The following is a 15,835-nucleotide window of genomic DNA, read 5'->3' on the forward strand; positions in this document are numbered from 1 at the left end:
GTGCTGGAATTACATATTTCACATTTTGTATCACTTCCTCTTTCCGCTAGAGGGAGTTGGAGAGCGCACGAATTATACATCATGTTTTTATACATCAAATACACACCACAGCATTTAACTTTCAGATAAATCAAAAGGTAAGTGTTTGAGACCTACTTCCTATCACCACTAGGTGGCACTATGACTATCAGGAAATATGGTCATATAAATGTTTTCAGGGCAGGAATACTATGAATCAAGTGAAGTTTGATGGATATCGGACCGTTTATGCCAAAGTTATTGCAGTTTCTTTTTTAATGGCGAGACCTCAAAATTCAACACTCCGCAGCACGCGTAGACACTAATGATATGTCATGTTTGTGAACATCAAATACACAACACAGCACTGAAATTTCAGGTTAATCCAAAGATAAGTGTCTGGTAAGAAGTACTTCCTTTCACCACTAGGTGGCGCTATGACTATCACGGAATATTGTCATATAAATGTGTTCAGGGTGGGACAAATATGAATCATGTGCAGTTTGGTGGGTATCGGACCATTTACGCCAAAGTTACAGCACTTTCGTTTTTCATGGCGAGACCTCAAAATTCAACACTCCGCAGCAGGCACGCCATTCAACATTGGGCAGATCCTGTAATAACTTTTGGTCACAAAGTAGTCAAGCTCACATAAACCAAGTTTGGAGCAAATCTCATTAAATCTGTAGGACAAGTTTGTTAATTTACAAGCCCTGGAAATGGGCAAAAATGCACAAAAGTGGCACAAGTAAATTCAAAATGGTGGACTTCCTGTTGGGTTTAGAGCATGGCTCCAAGAGGCTGTTTTGTACGTGATGGAGTGTTACAGATGCCTACCAAGTTTCATACATGCAGGTCAAAGCAGCTTTGGGGGCTGCTTAATTGAAATATTCTAGGGGGCGCTGTTGAGCCATCTTGGTGCATCAAAGCACAAAAATCACATCAGACAACAGGACTTGCGACCCGTGATGTGTATGCCATGTTTGGTGAGTTTTCAAGCATCCCTTGTCCCTTCAAACAACATCGTGTTTAATGGCGAACAAGGCGGCGCCACGGTGACAGCGCTTGATGAAAACTCAAAAGTTTAATTTTTAAGTATCATCAAGGTCTCATGTTTTCATGCAGTTCGATCTAAATCTCCAGGAGGAGTTCGAAAAAGTAGATTTTGCAGTTTTTGCCATTTTCGGCAGGAAAAAAGTTAGGCAGAAGTGGGCGGGGCCATGCACACATGATGCAGCTCCATTCAGGAAATCCATAAATATAAGGCTTTTGAATGTGCGACATACGGTGTGGGAGTTACATGCCAAAAGGCGTTGGCCTTGATTGTAGCGCCCCCTGCAGGTGCACATATGTAATTTTTTCACCCCATGGAGCCCAAGATAGTCGGCCCCAAAGGACGATGGGCTCAGGGCGAGAATCAGGACACAGGCCAACGTCTGAGTTGCAGTATTCACCGTAATGGGAAGTGCATTGGAAGTACTAAAAGATGAATGCAGTACCTCGTTGACATTGATGCCGTGTTTCTTCATGTAGTCCCTCTCATTGACCTGCCCCCCCTCAACAAACTCCATGGTCAGGATCCTCTTTGTGGACAGATCCCAGTGGATCATGGGAACCTGTATGGCAAGGTAGGGCAAGTTTATTTATTTAGCACATTTCAGCAACAAGGCAATTCAAAGTGCTATACATAAAACATTAAAAGCATTGGGGATAGGGTGCAAAAGAAACTCATTTTAAAAGGACATTTAAATACAGGTAAAAACACTATTCAAGAACAAGAGAATAGACAATCAAAACAAGCTGAAATGTACTACATTTAAAATACAAGAAAAAAGTCTGGTTAAAGAAATGGATAAATATATGGTTTAATGAAAAAGCAGCAGCAAAAAAAAAGTCTTCAGTGTTGATGTTTAAGAGCTGAGTTTCAGCAGAACCTGCAGTTTTCTGAGAGTTTATTCCAGATATGTAATGCATAGAAAAACTAAACGTTGCTCCTGCATGTTTCGTCTTGATTCTGGGAACAGAAGGCAGACCTGTCTTAGATGACCTGAGAGGTCTGGATGGTTCATACTGTAGCAGAAGTTCAGAAATGTATGTCGTCCCTAAACCATTCAGTGCTTTATAAACCAACAGTAGTTCTTTTAAAATCATTTCTCTTGCAGACAGGAAGCCAGTGTAAAGACATCAGAACTAAAGAGATGTGATCCGCTTTCTTGGTAATTGTGAGGACTCCAGCAGCAGAGTCTAAATCAGCTGCAGCTGTCTTACTAATTTTTTAGGGAGACCTTTAAAAACACTATTACAGTTGTCAAGTCTACTGAAGATACATGCATGGACAAATGTTTCCAAATCCTACTGAGACACAAGTCCTTTTATCCATGACATGTTGTCAAGGTGAAAGTAGGCTGACTTTGTAATTGTCCTTTGAAATTCAGATCTGAGTCCATGACTACACCAAGATTTCTGGCTTGGTCTGTGGTTTTTAACATTGCCAATAGAAACTGCATTGACTTTTAATTGTTCCTCCTGACCTCAGTTTTGTCTTTGTTTGACTGAAGAAAATTGTGGCACATCCAATCATTGATCTGATCACTACACTTACTTGGTGAGATGGTTATGTAAATTTGTGTGTGGTCTGCATAATTATGGTGACATGTTTTGTTGTTTTCCATAATCCGAACCAGTGGAAAAATGAAGAAGAGAAGAGGTCCCAGAATGGAGCCTAGGGGAACTACAGCTCAGATGTATAATTGCTAGGGCTGTCAAACAATTTATTTTTTAATTACGATTAATTGCTGAATTTCCAATAGCTAATCAAGATAAATTACATTTTTTTTATTGCATGTATAAACTTTTTGCATTTTGCGTTTCAAAGCAGTTTTGAGCACACACCAAATGATGAAATATATCACCAAAAACCAGTGCTGCACAAACTAACACACCACAGATCAGTTCAGTTCAAAAGGTGTATTCATTCAGCACACAAAGCAATTTTAATGTGAGTGTGTGCGGAAAAATTGTGCCATAACCTCAAGAGTTCAGTCTACTGATTTTGTTTTTTTAGTTTTCCTGATAACCCTTCCCAGTTCAGTCCCAGTCCAGTTTTTAACCAACAAATGAAAATACAACTCAAAATTCTGCTCCAGGTTTTACCACAGATAGCCACAAAACAACTCAGGAAATCAAAATACAAAATAGCATCTATATTCGCAGTTCAATGACAAGAAATTATTTACAATATATACACCTGGTACCAGTCAGTCAGTCAGTCCGTCAATTAGTCAGTCGGGTTTGCTGCGTCAGACTTAACTCTTTTAAGACTACAACTCCTGGAGAAACTCTGACAGGGAAAAACACATCCACATGATGCTCCCACATGCTTTTTCTTTTTTTTTTATAAAGTAGTAAGTAAAATGAGCCATTAAAAAAGTGCAGTGGGGTGGGGCATCGGCGGCTTAGTGGATAGAGCAAGCGCCCCATGTACAGCGGCCCAGGTTCGAATCCAGCCTGTGTCCCTTTGCTGCATGTCATCCCCCCTCTCTCTCTCCCTCTTTCACACTTACCTGTCCTGTCCAATAAAGGCAAAATGCCCTAAAAAAAAAACTTTAACAAAAAAAAAAAAGTGTGCAGTTGTGTCTTTTTTTCATCACTGCGGCAGCAGGAAGCAAGAGTTGCTGCGGTGGCTTGATTAGGGTGCATTGAAGGGACAAAAATATCAGCATGCAATAAATGAGATTTTGAAAAAGCACGTTATGATTGGACTTTAATTGTATTGCAACCAACGCATTAACGCTCACAGCCTAAATAACTACATAAAGCACAAAACAGTTCCTACCCTTTCAGTAGGAATTAAACCAGTTTAGTACTGTGCCAAAGAGTCCCACCCAGTTTTCAAGTCGGTCTAGTAATATGTTGTGATTAACAATGCAGCAGCATGCATCCAGAAATACTGAGACTGAAATTCTGCCAATGTCTGTGTTTAAGCAGATGTCATTAAAGACCTTAACAGCAGTCTTAGCGATGTGGTGTGGTTGAAAACCTGACTGGAAGGCATCAAAACTAGTGCCAATAAGTTATTTAACTGTAGAAAAACTTTATTTTCAATGATTTTACTTAAAAACCAGAGGTTTAAAATGGGCCTATCATTGGCCATTAGAGATATGTCTAAATTGTTTTTTTAAGAGTTACTTGATGACTGCAGTTTTCAGGGCCTGTGGGAAGACACCTGGGAGAAGAGATGTTATTTACAATTTCTAGATGTTCTGAGGCCACACTTTGAAGCATTTTTAGAAGAGCCTGTTGTTAAAATATTAAGGCAGAAGGAGAAAGATTCAGTGTTCATTTCACTGAAGAAAACTAGGACTAAATGTTATTGTCAACAACCTAAAAATAGATCTTGATAACAATTAAGAGGAAATCTCTGTTTCATTTTGGTTGACAAGTCGAGAAGTGACAAAAATGTTAGTAGTGGACTATCAGACATTGAAAACCATAATTATCTTCAACTGCTGCATAAGTGACAGGGTGGTAAACTCCAGTAAATAGTCATGCATGAGGATGTTGCAGATTAAGAAAGAATTCAGGCTTTAATTAAGTTATTTTTCTGCTTCTTAACAGTGAGATGGATAAGATCAGAGTTTACAATGAAACTGGGTACAAATCCTAGTTGTCTCACATTAGTTATTTGTAGTGTCAAAGTTTTTGAGAGAATAAATAAAGAGGTGTTGAGCTTTTTAACCTGCCAAAAACTGCTAGAAAAATGACAGTTTGTAAGTATGTAGAAATTATTTGTAGTTGTAGAAAAAACTTTTTTATACAACCTGTCATCTTGATTCTAAGAAATATGTTTTGTCACATACACAGCAGGAGTGATGGCCTGTCAAAATAAAATCCTTCTGTTAATTTTGGACAACCACTCTGGCCAACTAGAGTTTGACAGGATGTATTTCAACAGAATTTTCTTTCATTTTGCCAGGTTGTACGTCTTTGTCTGTTGCAATTGAAAAATGCAGAATCGAAAATAGCAAATGAAAGAGAAAAAGACAAAACCAAAGTTCTACCTCTGGATCTCTGAACATTGTGAATTAGACTTCTTTTTCCAGATGTCTTTCTTTGGTCAATCACTACAGCTAATTAAAGTTCTCAAACATATGTATTAGGAAAAAGGGCACAAGGAAATTAAATGATAATGGACATGAAGTTCAGTCCTGTATATTAAAGGAAATATGATTTGCAGTGTTCTGAGTGCCATCCTTTCTCTGTTAGAGCAGACAGGCAGCACAGAGGAAGCTGTCATACACTGTGTGAAATTCTGACCTCTATTAACTGTATTGAGTATAATTTTAAATAAGAGGACCTTAAATTAAAACAGCATGGCTCTTTATTGTATTGTATTCTTTTCTTTTTTAAAATACTTTATTTATTCATTTTCAGATGTGCAAAACAGAACATCAAGGTAAATAACAACCAGAACTATTACCCCTTTCTTTCCACCCCTCTCCCTCAAAGCAGGCTAGGAAAAGAAGAAAAAGAAAGAGAGAAAAAAAAAGTACTGTACTAAATATTCAAACACAGTCAAAACATTGAGGTGTCATCAGGGTCCTCTCCGCTGTGGGATGTGATCAAGAAATGGTTGCCATATCTGATGAAATCTATTTGATTTCCCTGATATCTCAAATTGAATTTTCTCCATATACAAGGTACTTGAGAGCTCTGTGAGACAGGCTTCAAAACTTGGAGGTATCTCTTTGTTCCAGACTTTAAGAATAATTTTCTTAGCAATGACCATCCCATACTGGACTTGACAGAACCTTCCAGTGGCTAAGAGTCTTGAGCTGTTGAGACCAGCCAAGAATGCAGAAGTTTAGTGCAGAATCAGAACATGTGTGCCAGTGTGCCCTCAGACTGTTTGCATTTTACACATAGTGGTGAAGAGGATGAAAAAAATGAATGCAGTTTCACACGTGATTAATGGAGTCTATGTATAACCTTATATTGAATTAGCTGGTGTCTTGAATTAGTTGAACATGTGTGTATGCTACGAAGACATTCACACCATGCATCTTCTGAGATGACGGTGCCTATTTGCCTCTCCCAGCACTCTCTCAGGTGTTGTGTACTTGGAGCAGTCTAAGCCACAAATACATTTACAAACATAGACACTAGCCTTTTGGACTCAGGTTCCTTTGTTAGAAGAGAATAGACTTTGTCAGGGGAGTAATAAATTTCAAAATTTGAAATGCTTACTCTAGCATAGTTCCTGACTTGTAAATACCTGAAAAAATGAGATGGTTTCAATTCAAATTTGTCTTTAAGTTGATAAAATGAGGAAAAAGCATTGTCAATATACAAGTCTTTCACAGTGACCAGGCCTTTCCCTTTCCAGACAGAGAAAACAGGATCTGATTGAGAAGGATGAAATGTATGATTGTGGCAAATGGGGACACACATAGAAGTGTTTGTTTGTTTAAATGTTTTTTTTAATTTGGTACCACACCCTTAATGAGTTTTCTACTATAAATCCAATCCCTTTAAATGGTCCAGGGTTTCTCTTTGTTGTATTGAGTAGTGCTGGGAGGGAAGTACCAGTAATATCCTGTTGTATGGCCAGCCATGATGGGGTAGTGTCATTAGGTTCTGTAGGATAAGCTCCTTGCCAATATGTAAGTGCTTGTGCATTAGCTGCCCAATAATAATGTTGGAATAGAGGGAGCACCAGTCCACCCAATTCTTTTGACTTGCAAAGATGCTTCTTATTTATATGATGTGTCTTGTATCCCCAGATGAAAGGCATGATAATTGAGTCTGTTTTGAAAAACACATTAGATAGGAAAATGGGTATATTCTTAAATATATACAAAAATCTGGGTAGAGTCACCATTTTTATAGCATTAATTAGGCCAATCATTGACATAGGGAGTGTTCACCAAAGTTCAATATCACTTTTAAAGTTACAGTTGGTAATCCTGTTCAGAAACACTTCTTGTTATACTGGGTGAAATGGTCCTTCCATCCTGAGAGTAGTCAATACATAATGTGTTCAGAAAAAGGAATGAAAAAAATCTAAACTCTGTGGCAGCTGCAAGCCTGTAAAAACTCTGACCAATCCCTGCCATTCGGTGCAAATGGAAAGAACCAATCAGATGTCTTCATGTCTCGTCCTGCCCGAGCCCCCCTCCGTCCCTCCCTCCCTTCTCCCTGCATGCACTTATCACGTGTCACCGTTGCCGGAAATATTCAGCACACTCCTCAGCAGAAATACCGAGTTAGCAGGAGTTTGCTGAACAATGGCAGAGAAAATGCAGCCAAAAGTACCACTTCCAGCGTTACTTGTAACGGCTCGCCCCACTAAACAGGCTGAGAAAAGAAAGTCAGAGGCAGAAAAGGCTGCGACGAAAAAGGCTTTGGATAAAGTGAAAGGACAAACCAGACGTCAACATCGCTGCAGCTTTTGAACGGCGGAGGCAACTGAGGGAGCTGAAGGGCCTGAAAAGTGATGCAGACATTGCTGTCTTTCCGTTGGATAGGTAATTATTTGTTTGCTTCGGGAGGATTTGTTATTTTACTCGGCTCTCCTCTGCCCTGCTGACTTCTACTGCAGTGCAAGATGCGCGTTCAAGTTTGTGGGGCCGTGGCTTTGGGTGGAGCACTGACGGGAGGGGGAGGAGGGGGTGGAGCTGAGAGGAGGTGCCGCTTTCAAATCTTGCTAGCTCTCCAGCATTACCAACTGTAGCTTTAAATTTGTAGTTCAGTGTATAAAGTTGATCAGATTGTTTTGGGACTGTAGTTCCAAGATATTTAATGTGGGTAGTCACTTTTACCGGTAGATTCCTGAGAAAGTCGGGGTCTAAGTCCTCAGTTAGAGGAATAAATTCACATTTTTGCCAGTTTATAGTATATCCTGATAGCTATCCAAAATTTTTAATGTGGCCCAATAATGATGGAATGGATTTTTCAGGCTGCGACAGAAACAAAATTACGTCATCGGCATACAACGCTATGTAATGATCTATTTTGCCTAAATGTACAGAGATAATTATTATTCTGGTACGTTTATTATTATCATTATTATTATCATTATTATTAGGGACTGAACCCGGACGCAGAGGACCCTACTGTTTTTGTTGCGTTTATTATTAGGGACCTCGGCTGAAGGACCCTATTGAAATCACGCTGTTTATTATTAGGGCCCGAACGACGACTGCAAGTCTTCCGCGTAGGACCCTATTGAAATTGTTCTGTTTATTAGGGCCCGAGCAATGACTCCAAGTCATCTGTAGGACCCTATTGAAATTGCGCTGTTTTGCTGCATGTTCTTCTTTTTCTTCTTCCAAGGAAATCATACTTCCCATGCGCGAAAAATCACCAAACTTTGCACAAAGGTCCAGTCCCATGCCAGATTGCCTCAGCTGCAAAAACAGGCCAATAGTCCTGATGGTGGTGCTACAGCAAGCCTCTAAAGTTCAAAATTTTGAAAATTCACAACAAATCAACCATATGTGCTACAGATTTGCAACTTTCACCAAAATGTAGCCCCAATACTGAAGAAACTTTTGTACATTTAAACCTATTACATATTATGAAGTCCATCACTGTTTTTTTCAAAAACTGTAAAACTTATTAAACCTATCTCCTCCCACAAGTTTTGCTGAATTGACACCAAACTTGCTACAGAGCATCTTCAGACTGTCCTACACAAACGATCCACACAGATTTTTGATTTATTGAAAATTGAGCCTACAGTGCATCAAAATGTTTGACTATAAACGGTATTGTAAACATATAATTGCAAATTCTTGCTAAATACATTTTCAATGTTCATTAAAAAAATGACAAAATTTTGGAGTCATGGCAGATGATGTTTGGAAAATATCAGAATTTTATCTCAAACACTGATTTTTTTTACAGCATTTTGAATTTCGCTCTCATGCAAACAATTGGAGTCAATGCAAAAATGGCATTTTTAAACATCAGTTTTTCACTTATGGAGCCAATAAATCATTGTTAAAAACAAATTACCAACATCTCCATGCTGTCTAGATGCAATTTATGTATTTTCAGATTTTTGTCTTAATAACTGAATTTTTGACAGCCGTTTGAAATCTGCCTTTACACACTAACAGCTGCTGTCTTGCACACAGGTGACTGGCTTAGTCAATTTGTGAAGCTACATGTAACATTTCTGTTTGCCAATTAGCTCAGTGAGCTAGAGGATGGTTCTTGGTGTTGAAGATTGTGAGTTCAAGCTTCAGCTTGTGCAACATTTCCATATCAGAAATCTACCCAAACTTTTCATAAAGGTCCAGTCCCATGCCAGATGTCCTCAACTGGAAACACAAGACAATAGTCCTGATGGTGGCGCTACAGCAAGCCTCTAAATTTCAAAACTTTGAAAATTCATAACAAATCAACCATATGTGCTACAGCTTTGGAACTTTCACCAAAATGTAGCCCCAATACTGAAGAAACTTAGTCAATTTGTGAAGCCACACATGAACTGTCACTTGCCAAGCTCAGTGAAATAGAAGACGGACCTCAGTCTCAGAAGTTGTGAGTTCAATCTTCAGCTAAGGCAGAACGGACATTCTAATGTGAAAGTCTTATGTTCAGGCATCATGCTATGCGGATTAGAGACTACCAAGGTTAAAATAATTATGATCCAGGCAGTTTTGCGGAGAGACACATGCTGTGTTCGAAACCGCATACTACATACTACATACTACATACTGCCATATTACATACTGCCATACTACATACTACATACTCAATCAACAGACAGTATGCAGACCATTTACACTGTAGCATACTACATGATAACCCACAATGCATTTCGCTCCTGCCCAAGCCGAAATCAGCCGGCCTTAAGCTGATTTCGCTTAAGCTCTAAATATATAACTTTAGCAACATTTGAAACATTTTTAGGCGAGAAAGTAGCCGTTTAGATCCACAACGTGTTGAAAATCTGACCAAATACCAGCTGTTTACAATTTTGTTCGGATGATTTCGGAGATTTCGGCGTACTCAAGCTAGCCGTAGTGAGCAACGCACTTCCGGTTATTTTCACAAAATAAAAAACCCGTTGCCCTTTCTTATACAGAAAACCATAATGATAAAATTTGTGCTTTTACTTTGAAAACGAGAGGCGAACCTACCTTTGATGTAGCTAGCTTGAAACCGCCGTTTTGACCGATCTCGTCCTGTTAACGGAATTTGACTGTTCAAAATGCCTCACCGGAGAGTCTTGTCAGCTCTGAGACGAAGATCGGCCCGCCGTCTTCGGTACATCATGCTCGCAATCGACTTGGGATTGTTTCCCTTTTAAGTTTCCTTTTTAATCAACTATAAATCTAATCATAATATACAACGCAATATAACATACCTCACAGCCTGAAAATTGGAGGGAAAAATGTACATCATTGAACAGCAAAGTCGTTGTGAATTGAATGATTTCATAAAGTTTCATAAGTTATAATATACAGTAGTAATAAATATAAATAAATAAATAACTTCTGCTTCTTTTTTCTATGGTCCTGTTCGCGGCAAGGAAGTGACGATCGATGACGTCACGTTACATTGCATCTTGGGTAATTTGAGTGTGAGTAGTAAGCTCATGATGTATACTCAACATTTCTGGCGAATCTAGTATGCATCTGGGAACTTCTCGCATACTCAAAATCGCATACTGCGTAGTGTAAACACACTACAAACTCAAAGAGTTAGTATGAGTAGTAGGTAAGTATGCGGTTTCTAACAGACCCACATACTCTTTATCAGCACTTTTCCCTGTTATCTCTTGTCTCTTTTCCCTGTTTATTTGGCTTAGCTATCAGTCAATATACAGAGTCTATCCAGTAGCTACTTTTACATTTTAAAAAATGTTTTCATCTTTGTCACCATGGATAATGTTTAGCTTTAACCTAGATCAGGCCAGTTTGTTCATAATAGCTAGTAGTTAATGTTATTCTTACTTTCTTGTTCTTGAGTTTTTTCTGTCTTTTGTATATTATGAGTCTGATCACTTCAGCCACTCATCCACAATTTGAAGGGCATGCCATAATTATATGATGTAACTTCTATGTTGTGATATGCTTTGTTTTATAGTTTCTAATCATTTTTAATAATTCTTTTTTTAAAACTGTATTAATTCTAACTGTTTCAATTGCTTATTTGTTTTTTGGTTTGTTTTTTTATCTGCTCTGTAGCACTTTGAGATTGCTAAAATGTAAAGTGCAATACAAATAAAATTTATTATTATTATTATTATTATTATTATTATTATTATGTGCACCTGCAGGGGGCTCTACAATCAAGGCCAACACATTTTGGCATGTAACTCCCACAACGTATGTCACACATTCAAAAGCCTTATATCCATGGATTCCCTGAATGGAGCTGCATCACGTGTGCATGGCCCCGCCCACTTCCACCTATCTTTTTTCCCCACCAAAAATGGCAAAAACTACAAAATCTACTTTTTCGAACTCCTCCTAGAGATTTTGACCGAACTGCATGAAACTTGGCACCTAGACTCACAAGATGGACCTGATCTAAAGTTATCAAAAGAATTTTGCCTGGTCAAAAAATTTATAAATTATTGATGAACACATTTTTGTAGCTAGCTATGAAAACGCAAACTGTTCCATGTCTTTGTCAAATAAAAAGCTATCAAACCCAAACCTGAGATCTTTAGTAAGAATATGACTGTAAGGGTGTGAACCGAAGTTGGTGAATATTGGCCACTAGGGGGGCACTATAAATATGGGAAGTTTATATCTCCTAAACGGCTACACCGATTTTTATGAAATTTGGTGGGTATGATGAAGGGCCATTCCTAAGGCCATATATTGAAGGTGGTCATGACTGGTCAAGGTGGGCGTGGCTTATTACAAGATAAACAACAAACATTTATTTCAGCTGATCTATTGTACAGAGGGCTGTGAAATTTATAGAGTACGTGTAGAATAGGACACAGATGTAACCGGCTCCAGACCTAGGGGTATCTGGACCGGTATATGTGATACACAAGATGAACACTGTGGATCAATGAAGAGAGAAACGATGGATTAGCATCTTCACAAGGCCAGCGCCATTTTATTTCTAACACAAATCAAAATATATCTGTCATTCACTCTGTCTTTCTTCTGTTATATGACTCTGTATCACTAAAAAAATACATCTTTCAAATAAGTCACATAAGCACCTAAGTACAGTGAGTTATGTAAATTCAAAAGTAAATTCAGGTACATTATGTGCAAAATAAAACATAAATAATTCACACAAAATACCAAACTGAATTTGTCACATTACTTAAACCCAGTAATGTCAAAATATCAAATTCACAACAAAAATACAAGTTTGACAGTTAGTGCATCAAATCTCTTGTCTTAATATTATCCATCACAAATTCTGTCAACAAGATGCAACCTAAAATGTGGCGGCACGACTAAACCAAAGTGCAACAGCTACACTAGGGCAAAGCACACAATTGACTCATTTTAAAACACTGCGTAAGTAGTTAAACATTTTTAGCAACAGAAACCCACATTTCACGATGATAAATCATGACTGTGAGATACATGAAATTACTTTTACGACGTTACGTTAACGTTGCTGCATGAAGCAGACTATCACCTGGATTGTGTTTGTGATCTTTACACGAACTACAGACCAAAACAATACTTTTACATCACCAAATCATCACAAACCACACAAAACTAACAGCTGTGTGAGTATAAACAAAAGAGTTTTAAACATATGTTTACGGTACCTGTGGATCAATGAAGAGAGAAACGATGGATTAGCGTCTTCACAAGGCCAGCGCCATTTTATTTCTGACGCTACGTTGGGCTTGCGGTAAATATCTCTCAGCCTAACCCACAGAAGCGTTAGAGCTCCATCTACTGGTCTGGTGGGATAACTTCACCCTGTATTCAAGTCAGTTGAATTAGTTCAGTTCTCAATGTGATATCTTAAAAATAAAAAATAGGGGGTGACTGTTTTATGTTAAAACACATTAAATCACAACATTTTCTGTCTGTTTTATATTGAAACATTTACTCAATCTGTTGCGCCTGTTTTGTTTTATATTAAAACGTTTATATTCAAAGAGCATTTTCTCAGTCCCTTACACTCTCCCCTGCTTCAAGAGATGTCTCCGGACATCTAGAACTAAACTAACGGAGGCGTGTCAAATAGTCACATGAGGTATGGCAACATAGTCTGGGAACTGTCTTATGGGAATGTCCAAGTCTTTCAGTCAGTCAAGTCTTATGTCATATTTCTAAGTCCACACTGCTTGGGGAGGGTAGTAACAGGTTCCAGGGGTTATTGGGTAAGCAGGGACGGGGTGAGGCACACATGCAAACATCCCGTTTGCTCCCAGTATCCATGGTCGGTAAATAGGCTGTCCTAGATGCTCATATGTGAACACATCTCGGGGTCTTGCCGCTCGAGTAGACTGTCTTAAGGGCAGCTCCTCCTCATCTGCTGACTCTGTGATCGATTCAGTAGCTCTGAACTCCTCCATACTCCCATCTGCCCCAGCATCATTTCGCTGTAATGGTTCCTGAGGTTCCACCAATGAGGGCACATTAGCTGGTGGTGGTGCATGTGCCAATTCTGGCATCACAGCAGGTTCGTTTTGTTGCTGAGTGGGGTCTTGAGTCATGGGCTGATATTCAGGTGCCACAGCTCTCAACTGACTGTGTGGCTCGAGTTGAGGTGGTTGGAGTTTGACTGTTCTCTTTTCGTACACAAGTAAGTGTCGGAGGCTGTATGAATATTCCTCCTCCTCCTCAGCAGAATCACTGACATCCTGCTCAGCCGTCCCTGTGTGTGTGTGTGTGTGTGATGGTGTCTCTGTCTTTTTGGTTTCTTTTGTACATGACAGTCCTTTTCAACATGTTCCAATGGTAGGTCGTTCACAGGCAGGAGGAGGTTACGGTGCAGTACACGGAGGGTTCGGTCTCCTGAATCTGCTTGAACTCTGTATACAGGCCCATCTCCCAGTCTCTCAACAACACAGTGGATCTTGTTTTCCCAGTATGCACAAAGTTTGCCTGGGCCACCCCGCTCAGACAGGTTTCTGATGAGAACATTTAATTTTTTTTTAAATTTTATATACTTTATTAATCCCCGAGGGGAAATTCAATTGATGATCACCAGGTTGCAGCACGATTCCTTTGACACCTTGATGATAGTATTTTTTTCCTTTCAGGGAGCTGTTTTTGCTATTGTCTGAGGTGATCCTGTATGCCTCCTGCATCCGCGGAGCCCATTTCCTTGCATATTCCTGTTTGGTCTGCGACTGCTGCTCAGGTTCAAGGCCGAACAGCAAATCGATGGGCAACTGGGGTGCTCTGCCAAAGAGGAGGAAGAAAGGTGAATAGCCCGTTGCTTTGTGTTTGGTAACATTATAAGCATAGACTATATGTGGAAGGTGGTCTTTCCACTCTGCTTTCCTCTCCTCCTGCAGTGTGTGGAGCATCTGGAGAAGTGTCCTATTCAGGCACTCAACGGGGTTCCCCTGAGGGTGATAGGGGGTCGCTCGAGAATGGCTGATCCCAGCCAGCTGTTGAAGACGTTGGAATAGGCTGTTCTCGAATTCCTGGCCCTGATCATGGTGAAGTTTTTGAGGGTACCCAAAGCGTGGAATAAAGTCAGAGAAGATTTTCTCAGCTGCTGTTTTGCCCGACTTGTTCTTAGTTGGATAAGCTTGAGCAAAACGAGTAAAGTGATCTACTAGGACTAAGATGTATTCGTATCCTCCTTTACTTGGTTCGAGGTGCAAGTAGTCAACAGAGATGAGCTCAAAAGGGGCACTAGTTGTAATTGAACCCATTGGTGCTTTCTCTGGAATGGTAGGTCATTTCTGCTTAATACATGAGCATTGGCGAATGACATAGTTTTCGATTTATCGCTGTATGAAGGGCCAGTAAAATCTCTGTCTCGCCAGGTGGATGACTTTGTCTGCCCCCACATGCCCCATGTCATTATGCAGATGTTTGAGCACAGTTTACTTGAGTGTACTGGGGAGAACAAGTTGTTTATGTTGTCCTGTCTGCCTGTACAGAATGTCCTTGTCCAACATGAGTCTGCTCCACTCATGTATCAGTCTCCGTGTTTCCGGTCCCATTTGTCTCTTGTCTTTATCGTTAGGTTTCCATCCATTCCGTTTTAGTGTCATCACCTCACAGATAGATGTATCCCCTTTCTGGGCGGACTTGATGTCCTCTGGAGTGAACATGGGTGTACTGGTGTAAGGTGAGTTGTCATCACTTGTACACAGCTGCAATGCTGCCAACCATGGCACGTCCTTATCTCTCATCACCTTGTCACCCTGCCATATGGCAGAGACAACATCTGGGGGCATGACCTCAGTATACTCCTGTATGTGATCGTGGAGCTTCACCGGATAACGTGACAGGGTGTCAGCATCAGTATTCGCCTTGCCTGGCCTGTATTTGATGGTGAAATGGAAATCAGCTAACAGTGGCCAACCACGTTCAATTTGGCTGTGCTCAACACATAAGTAAGGGGGTTATTGTCTGTGTAAACGGTGAACGTGGGCGCATAGTAAAGGTAATCCCTAAACTTATCACAGATTGCCCATTTTAACGTGAGGAACTCAAGCTTGTTTGAATGAAGGTGATCATTTTTTTCAGCAGGCGTGAGTGTCCGCGAACCGTAAGCAATAACACGTAGCTTACTCCCTTGCTCCTGATAGAGCATGGCTCCTAGGCTGTCGTTAGATGCGTCAGTGTGTAATACAAACAGCAAATTGAAGTCAGGGTAGGCCAAATGGGGGGGTTGGTTAGCA

General features: G+C 39.9%; 1 protein-coding gene across 11 annotated transcripts in view; it reads right to left on the bottom strand.

Annotated features, from left to right (window-relative positions):
* adck1 (aarF domain containing kinase 1) overlaps positions 1 to 15,835 on the bottom strand; it is a 443,325-nt gene that overhangs the window by 220,982 nt on the left and 206,508 nt on the right. For all 11 annotated transcript variants that reach the window (XR_013493314.1, XM_078174854.1, XM_033643007.2 and 8 more), the window contains one exon: positions 1,518 to 1,634. Coding sequence is in view for 10 of the 11 variants with exons in the window: in XM_078174854.1 (XP_078030980.1) it covers positions 1,518 to 1,634 (117 nt within the window). In the remaining variant the exon portion in view is untranslated. The remainder of the gene's footprint in view (positions 1 to 1,517; positions 1,635 to 15,835) is intronic.

Source organism: Epinephelus lanceolatus, chromosome 15 (genome assembly GCF_041903045.1).
Source record: "Epinephelus lanceolatus isolate andai-2023 chromosome 15, ASM4190304v1, whole genome shotgun sequence".
Taxonomy (NCBI): domain Eukaryota; kingdom Metazoa; phylum Chordata; class Actinopteri; order Perciformes; family Serranidae; genus Epinephelus; species Epinephelus lanceolatus.